Below are 8,896 nucleotides of genomic sequence, written 5' to 3' on the forward strand. Positions count from 1 at the left end.
CTGGATTTCCTGGGCTTGGTATAGCAAATCAATTAACCATGTTGTTAACCTAAGTTTTTAATTGGCAAGAGTAAGATCAGAGTATGTGGTGGAGGAAGGAGAGGCCGGATGAATCAATGCGAAGGCAGCAAGGTCTGGTGGGTTAACCACAAAGCACTGGTGTGTTACCAAGTCTAATTAAATAGGATTTCCCCACTGGCCTGACTCTTCTGTGACAGAAAACACACCAGGGTGGATGAGAGCGTGGCTTGAGCAAGCAAAGGCCCAATTATGGAAAACAGTTAAGCACTTCCAGGTCATGATCCAGGTGTTGCTGAGGTGAAGGAAATCCAGCTACTGGATAGGGCGTTAAACTGCATGGCAACCAGTGGACAGATCACTCATACATGGGCTGAAAATTGAGTTATTAAAAAGAACTACTGTACATCTGTGGACAGGGTGCATTCTGAATGGTAAACAAATTTTTTATATTTGCTGGTGCCAAAAGTTACTTTTAAAGTTCTGACATAACCTTGTGTAAAAACAAAAGACATTATAATCTATGAGCAGGCATCTGTGCAGACTGCACAAAGTGGAGGCAAATGTCAAAACGACAGCCTTTAAAAGCTGAATATGTCTGGCTTTGTTGCGTGTGTGTGTGTGACTGCATTCACACCGGTGCCTTTGCCCTAGCATAAATCCTGAAGGTGAAGTCAACCGTGAACATGACACATACAGCCACATATGCAATTATACGCATATTTTTCTTACAATTAGTCAAAAAAAACCTGATAAAAGCTTGACAGACACCAAACATTTAAAGATTTTGGAGGAGTAGGTGCGGTGAGCACAGTAGGGAGCTTGGTGAGGCTTTATTCTTATTCTTGCCGAGTCCAGACAAAACAAGAGAAGAATAAAATAGCTGCTTCTCTTGTAGAGCCTCAGAATGTAAATCAGACATTTTAGAGGTCAATAGTCCTACGTGTCTCTCCAGAATTACAAGCTGCTGATTATGAGTTTAACTTCTGTACTGTTTCATAAAAAAAAAGACACCAGAATCAATTGTTTAGGGCACTTTTATGGTCATAATGTGCTTTAGAGAACAGAAAGCAGATCTTTAACTATGAAATAGTGTTACAATTGTGATCAATGAAAATGTCCCAAGCTGTTCCAGGCTGCTGGAGCTTTAATAGGAAGTGTCCGAAACTGTTAGCTTGCAGCCTCACAATCTTCTCTAAAGATCTGAGACATGGACCAGGCTTCTCTGTGCGGTAGTAGCTGATTACCACACACTGACTGGAGATGGATCTGTGTGGGCATGCAGGGAGGACGGAGAGTTCACGATGAATAAGTACAAACCTCAGTGATGCGTGGGTTGGTACACTTCACGTTTTTGCTAGACAGATTCAGCCAGCGAGTGGCGTATGGGCTGATGGGGGGACAGTGGTGCCGCAGTGTGCACTTTCCCTCTCCACTGCACCAGCCGCACTGGAACTTCCTGTCTGCCTTCAGGCACATGCCACAGCTGTCCCGCTGGGCTGCACACTTGTAAAGGTGCACTGTGGGATAGAAGAAGCAGCATAATTAACAGAACAATTGATGAAACGCCTCCTGACTTTAATGCCAAAGATTTCTTAAGAAAACACAACACAAATAACTATAAGTAATTGCCCCCACCGTCTTGGGCTCTGTTCAGAAGAGATAACGCTCAAACAAAAGGAGAGATCACGGAAATAATTGAGAGCACTACAGTTGCTCATCTTCATCCTGTTTGCCAGCGAAGATCTTTGGTTACCTTGTATATTCTCTGGGTTATCAATAATGAAGTTGCCGTTCCACACCACCGAGAAATCCACAGGCAGCTCACTGATCCTCATTCCCTCATACAGATACTGAAGGCCAAGGGCAGCGAGGCAGAGAGAGAAAAAGAAGACAGATATGGGGATGAAGGTAGAAAAGAAACAAAACAGAGAAGAATTTCAATGGAAGCCCTGGGATTTTAATCCCCATGAGGGCTTGTACAGTAGTTGCAGCAATATGTCCTTCCTATGTTACGATACCCTTACATCATCTCAGTATTTGAGCTGACACAGTGAAAAACCACAAGAAATGAGTTTCTTTTCTGTTTTTTATAGAACAGGTCCTTAACTGCCTCCTATGCTCCTAATTCTTTCATTCAGTATGTGTGTGTTGTGTGTGTGTGTTTGTAGCTTCTCTGTGCTTGACTGGAGGGCAAGTCCTGTTGCAGTCCTCTCCATTGTAATTATCTAGCTTGCATCTAGTGTACATCCACTGACTAAATGATATACACAGAGACATAAACATGCACACAATACAGGCAGTCATGTGCTTCTTAGCTTTACTCGATTCATAACATAAAAGATGCCAGGAGGCTGGATAGAGCGAGAGACTAATTCACTCCTTTACATCTATAATCAACTTAGAATGATCAATTTAACAATTTTTTTTGTAGTTGTGGAAGGAAGCTAGATTATTCAGACAATATGATACCACACAACTCATTATGATAAAACAATATATATATATATATATATATATAATATATTATATATACACAATATATAATACAATAAAATACAATATATGAGGTATGATATAAGATATTACATAAGGTATGATATATGACATAGTATAAAATATAATGTAATATGAGATATGACAATGAGGTATGGTATATGATACAGTATGAGATATTAGATTATTTAAATATGACATGATATATGATGAAATTTGATATGTGAGATAACTATGATATACGGTATGAAATAAGGTATCATATATAATACAGTACAATATGATGATATATGGGATATTAAGTGAAATATTTGTTTTATGATAAAAAAATGAAATAATATATGATATATGACATGATATATGATGAGATATGGCATGCTGTATAAGATACACTATTAGAAATGAGGAAATATAGGATATGATATATAATATGACAAAAATGAGATATGATAAGGTATGAGATAACATTAGATATTATGAAATATAATAAATTAAATATGATCTGAGATTTAAGATATATGACATTATATATGAAGTGATACCATACAGAGCAATATAATATGATACACTGCAATATGAGAAGATGCAAACAAATAAAATATAACCTGTGATGTAATATGATAAGACTCAGAACAATGCAATACGATAAAATACTGCACAATATGATACAAAACAAAACAAAAAGATAAGTATGAGATGGTGGAAACATAATCCACCACATCATACAATTGGCAATATTACTATTAAAAAAGGAGAAGGGATTAAAAAAAAACACTTATAGATAACACACACGCAAGCACCAGGAAAACCTCCACACAGAAAGACCCCAGCCATCTGTCAGGTGTGAATAAAAAAACACTGAAATAAAACCAATGTAATTACTTGTTTCTGTATAGTTGGTTCTGTATAGTTGGCTTACAATGCACACACAAACAAATAATGCAAATCCCAAACTCTAAATCAAACACTAAACTCCGCCAATTACATTCAGCTTGGCTGAGCCTGATCAACCGTTACCCAACCTACCGAGCTGTTTTGGCACTGAACGCTAGAGCTGTTGAAGCGAAGGGCGGTGACTCGGTGGCTGACGCCCTGGATGTGGAGGACACATTCATAGCCTCGCTGGCCAGACTGGGGCTGTGGCAGGTTCTTGGCCTTCAGGGTTATTGGCTTCACCTCTCCTGCTGGGATCAGAATCTCCTCTGAGGGCACCAGCTGGGGACAGTCCTGGAGGGAGCAAGCAGGAGGCAGGGAGAGCGGACGGTCAACAAAACAGAAAACACATTCTGGTGTAAAGGTCACCAGCGAGACGAGAAGCCCCACATTGCTAAGTGAGAAAGATTATTAAAAAAAGGATGAATATGACTAAATAAGTTGCAAAATGAGTGCATCTGAAGTGGATTTTTGGTCATTTTCTTTTTAAATTAACAACACAACAATTAAACATCTGAGTGAGTTTATAGCCAGAAACACGAGAAGCTAACACAGACTCGCAGGCATGTTTCAAGCTGCTCCGAACCCTGCTGATTGACATGGTCGGAGTAATCTTGTGACATTGTTAAGACTTGCTAAGCTCAATAACTCCAGGGATAATAGACTGTTAATTGCTACTGCTAAGAACAAGAGCCTTGAATGAGATGCGGCATTTCGAAAATAGAAGAGCTTCGAAGGCTGTCTTTCCGAAGACATGCCTCGAGGCTGACACGGAGCTGGAACGCGGAGCACGAAGGAAACTGAGAGAGAGCGTGCACGGGAGAGCCAGATAAAGGGGAGCCGAGGAGAAGACGGGTTCTAATTGTGTGTGAGTGTCTCTGTGTTCCAACAAACCTCAGAGGTGTTGACTCGTCCCTCCTGGAAGGAACAGCTGGAGGGGTCATGGGTACACAAGTTGCGGTACTTGCACCAGTGGCAGCGGAAGGCACTGTTCACACATGACAGACACCTGCAGGACAGCCAAAACATACACACACAAAAGCACACAATGGGTGAGCAGTGAACAAGTCAAGGAAGGGCAGCGACTTTGCCAAAGTTGGAGGGGGGAGTGCTACGAAGGAAATGAGTTCAGATCCCAAGTGGGCCCCTGCTGTTGTTGCGCCCTTGTGGCTGGCACAGTACCCAGTGGCTGCTGGCCCTGCTTGCCTTTGCATATATTTTCTGCTGCCATGCTTTCACTTTGCACATCAGGTGTGAAAGGGAGATTGAATATTAGCCCTCATGACCACAATCAAAGGAAGAGAAAACAGAGAGAGATGGTGCGGCAGAAGTTTGACTAATGAGGACAAATAAAACCCTGGCACAGCTTGATCCTGCTGTTACCATTAGCCCTGCTTTGTTGGAGTGGTGCTGCCATTACCAGATCTTAAATCATCTGCATGTTGACATGCGGCTATTTTTGGAAGTGCAATACCTAATAATATGTGTTTAGATTACCAAAAGATACATAGCAAAGCAGTGTCAGAAGTCTTTCCTTAAGTTAAGTTATCAGAGGGGAAATATCTAATGTGAATCCTACATTTATATACTTAAACTAAAAAGTACCAATCATGCAACAGAACCACACTGGTCTGTGAGGAATTACTCAGCATAAGTGGGATCCCACATGATATTACAAAATTTCATATAGTAAAGGTTGGCTCAGTATCTATAAAACTGACTGAGATAGAAACATTTTTGTGCTTTATAAAGTCAGTTATCTGTAGCAGTCATCCTAAAATAGGTTTACTCTAGAATTTAATCAGTTGTAGATGTCCATCCAATGATTACACTCTGAAAGTTTCATTCAAATCCACCACTTATTTCACAAGATATTTTACTAACAGACAGTGTGGATTTCAATAAATAATGACAAAGTTTTTAACACTGTTCTGTAGTGCTCAGAACGTGTTGGATATAAATCTTAGCTGCCAAATTTTGTCAAATATGTCCAATTTTAGGTTAATATCTGTAAAATTGACTGAGTTAGTCAGTGGTAGATGTACTGTACATCCAATGATTAGTTTCAGAGAGTTTTAATAAAATGAATCCAGTGTCTGCATAAACGCAGACACAAGCAAAAACATTATCATCCACCTTTTGTGAGTTTGCAATGAAAATTTGAGTTTTATACAGAAGTATTTTCCCACAGTCTTGTCCTAAGCTTGCAGTTTGATTTCGAAGGCATTTCTGATGCTGCTACAAGCAATGTTGACTAAAAAGAGAATTTCCTTGGTTCAGTGAAAAGCTAATAAATACACAGTCACTACAAAAGAAACCAGGAATCAGAGAAAAGGGAAGATAGTAAAAGAAGACAATTTGTAGAAAGAATAGAGTAACATTAGCAAAGTTTTTAAAATGAGAGAATAACTTTAGGCGAAACACTGGCTATTGTGTTCACATCATGGAGAAACCTGTATTCTCTTACACTGGAGTGTTATAATTGAACAAAGCACTGCTGCATATAAACCTATAGGAAGTAAACCAATTATGGTATTTATTTTCTGCTTTGCCACAATTATGGGAAAACTCAGGGAGGATTACATCTTGCTACTAAGAAGCTACAATGTAACACACACATTGAAGCGGTAGTCCCAATCTAATAGTGAAGCACAAACCTGTTTTTATGATAGTAGTGTACAGATGTGTACTTTTTTCCAAAAAGGTTGCACTGCATAGTTAGTCTTTGTCGTAAAAGTAAATTATCAGCCGAGAGATAAAGTACCAATATGGGTAGAAAACGTGTTTCTGTATATTACAGTGCTTAACATTGTCAGCTAACTGGAACAAGAGTAAACTTGCTGGAGGCTGGTAGGTAGTTGTATTGATGTTCGCAGTGCCAATCGTGGTCAATAGCAAATAACTTTTAGCTACTCTGCTGGGTTTTTGTTTTATGCTTGACTGCAAGGTGTAATATTGCCAGCCGGATGCACATCAGTAGAATCTAAACAGATTCAAAAGATTACAAAAAAGTGAGTTTTTCCTTTCTTTTTTACCTCTTCTTCCAAAAAAATACATTGGTATACATTATGTTGACAGGCAGCTGAAATGGACTGGGAGCAGATACAGTGCTGCTTTTAGACAAGCCTGAGAAATAAAGTTCTTCATGTTAATTTCAAATTAGACCCAACTCAATTGATTGCACATCAGTTCTAACTAGAATATTTCTGAATAAATCTTACAGTGGGGTCAATGCAGCTTCTGATCAAAACTCCGACATAGATCAACTTTTTTTCTATCAAGCCCCTTAGTAATTTGGGACTTATGTCTGTATGGCCATATCAAACAAAGCCATTTTTCAAAGCAATCAACAAGATTTTATAATATTTGAGTTAAATTACATCATCCTCAGAGGTCATGCATATATTATGTGATTTAAATGATGTGTTACTAAGTAAATATTGTGTTGTTTTTTTTTCTTTTTAATATTGTGTCTTAAATGAATAAAATTACAAAGCTAAAGCAATGGTACTTTCTGCATGTTGCAATACCAAAGACAGCACTCATTTTTAACAAATTGTAATGTCCTTTTCTTTGTTCTATATTTATGAACAGTTCTTCATTTGAGTGGGTTATATAGGGTTGAGTTTGTGCAGGCTTGCTTATTTTTTTTTTTTTTGTGAAATATTAATTGGTGCAAAAACATGGGAGGGACCTCAGGCAGGCAGACTAACTCAGAAGGAGAGGACTGGATCACCTTCAGGCAAACTGAGTGCAGACTATTTGCGTAAAAGCGGATGGAAACAGAGCAGGAGTTGGCGTCGCAGCATGCGAGGAAGAGCGTGTGCCCTTTTCAAGTGCACCCATCTGCCCATGTGGGTTCGAGTGTGCATGACCGTGTGCGCGAGCATGTTTGTCATCCATGTTTAACTGAGCTGATGTGAAGGAGCTGGTAATTCTCGGAGTTCTCTGAGCAGCAGCCGAAGAAATATGAGAAGGAAAAGATTTAGAGTAACATTGCCCAGTGGCTAAAACATTTTGTTTTAATGTCAAGGGGGTAGTGGAAGGATAATATGACGTGCTATCGTTCCCTGCTAGTGTCACTGCAGGATTAGCCTCTCTGAACTGCCTCTTCTTACCATTCCCTCATTTTCCCAAGTCAGCGAGGCCTTTGGATCTCACACAAACAGAATCTGTAACAGCGTAATGAAACGAACAGTAGCATCAACACTACAGACACTGAGATCTCCAAACCAAGGATTCGGCTCATTTAATCAATCACAGACAGACATGACATGAAAACAGCTTTAGAAATCTCTATTTTGGACTTGTAACGCTGAGAGTCCTGTAGATTGGCATGTCCGAGGAGCAAGCTTCATTAGCATGACAATGTAGAAACTGCAGGACACAGGAAGCAGCAAGACATCAGACTGCATTAGTTTTTCCTGAGGATATTTTTACATTGGCAGGACGAGGGTTAGAGTTAATTGTAACAAAAAACCTGGAGCATTGATTTGGTGGTTTTTGGTGGCTCTATTTTTGGAAAAAGATCGAATGGACTCAGAGAGATACTCACAGCTGGTGGACACTACAGTTGTAAAACTTGATCTCTGTGCTGATGAGCATCTGACCAGTCTCCTTGGAGTTAAGCCTCAGCTCAACGCCTGACCAATCTGAAACAGAAGAGACAAGAGATCATAGATTCAACTTGTTGTCAGGTCACAGTTGATACCTTTAAACCACCTCTTATGCAGAAAAACTTTAAATTTCAGACTCAGACACTCTACTGTTGGAACATAAGAAGTCAGGACATAATAATAATAATGGTCTGGGCTTTACAAGGTTCTACAATAATTCATATCAAACCTTAAGTGCACAAAAACACAACAGATTATACTATGTCACAATTAAACAAAAATGAAACCAAAATGGAAATCCATGTGTAAAAAACTAAGTCCACCCCATGATTCAGTAGCCTGTATACCTTTAGCAGCAATAAATCTCAGTAGTTATAATAATAATAATAATAAATCCAATTTATACCGCACTTTTCATTAACAAAAATCTCAAAGTGCTACACAGTGCAATTAAAATCAAAGATAAAAAATCAGAGATAAAAACAACATCATAAAAAACATGTAGAAGCAGAATAGGCTTGCTTAAATAAAAAAGTCTTCAAGCCTCTTTTAAAATCAATCAATGGTTGGGGAGCTCTCAAATAATCTGGGAGAGAGTTCCAGAGCCGGGGGGCAGCGACAGCGAAAGCCCGATCTCCCATGGACCTCAATCTGGAGCGAGGAAGGTGAAGGAAGTTACAGTCTTGTGATCGTAGAGATCTGGTGGATGAATGAGGAATGAGAAGGTCCTTCAAATAATCTGGTGAGGTCCCATTTAAACACTGATGGGTGATGAGCGCGATTTTGTACTGAATCCTGCAGTTGATAGGAAGCCAGTGAAGATCATGCAGGAG

General features: G+C 39.3%; 1 protein-coding gene across 3 annotated transcripts in view; it reads right to left on the reverse strand.

The window, feature by feature from the left end:
- The window catches only part of plxna2 (plexin A2), a 226,970-nt gene that overhangs the window by 69,713 nt on the left and 148,361 nt on the right, over positions 1–8,896 (reverse strand). For all 3 annotated transcript variants that reach the window (XM_017419193.3, XM_017419192.3, XM_037976969.1), the window contains 5 exons: positions 8,003–8,099; positions 4,342–4,456; positions 3,541–3,741; positions 1,775–1,871; positions 1,339–1,538 (listed from right to left, as the gene is read on the reverse strand). In XM_017419193.3, coding sequence (XP_017274682.1) covers positions 1,339–1,538; positions 1,775–1,871; positions 3,541–3,741; positions 4,342–4,456; positions 8,003–8,099 — 710 coding nt within the window. The remainder of the gene's footprint in view (positions 1–1,338; positions 1,539–1,774; positions 1,872–3,540; positions 3,742–4,341; positions 4,457–8,002; positions 8,100–8,896) is intronic.

Source organism: Kryptolebias marmoratus, linkage group LG8, assembly GCF_001649575.2.
Source record: "Kryptolebias marmoratus isolate JLee-2015 linkage group LG8, ASM164957v2, whole genome shotgun sequence".
NCBI classification, from domain to species: Eukaryota; Metazoa; Chordata; class Actinopteri; order Cyprinodontiformes; family Rivulidae; genus Kryptolebias; species Kryptolebias marmoratus.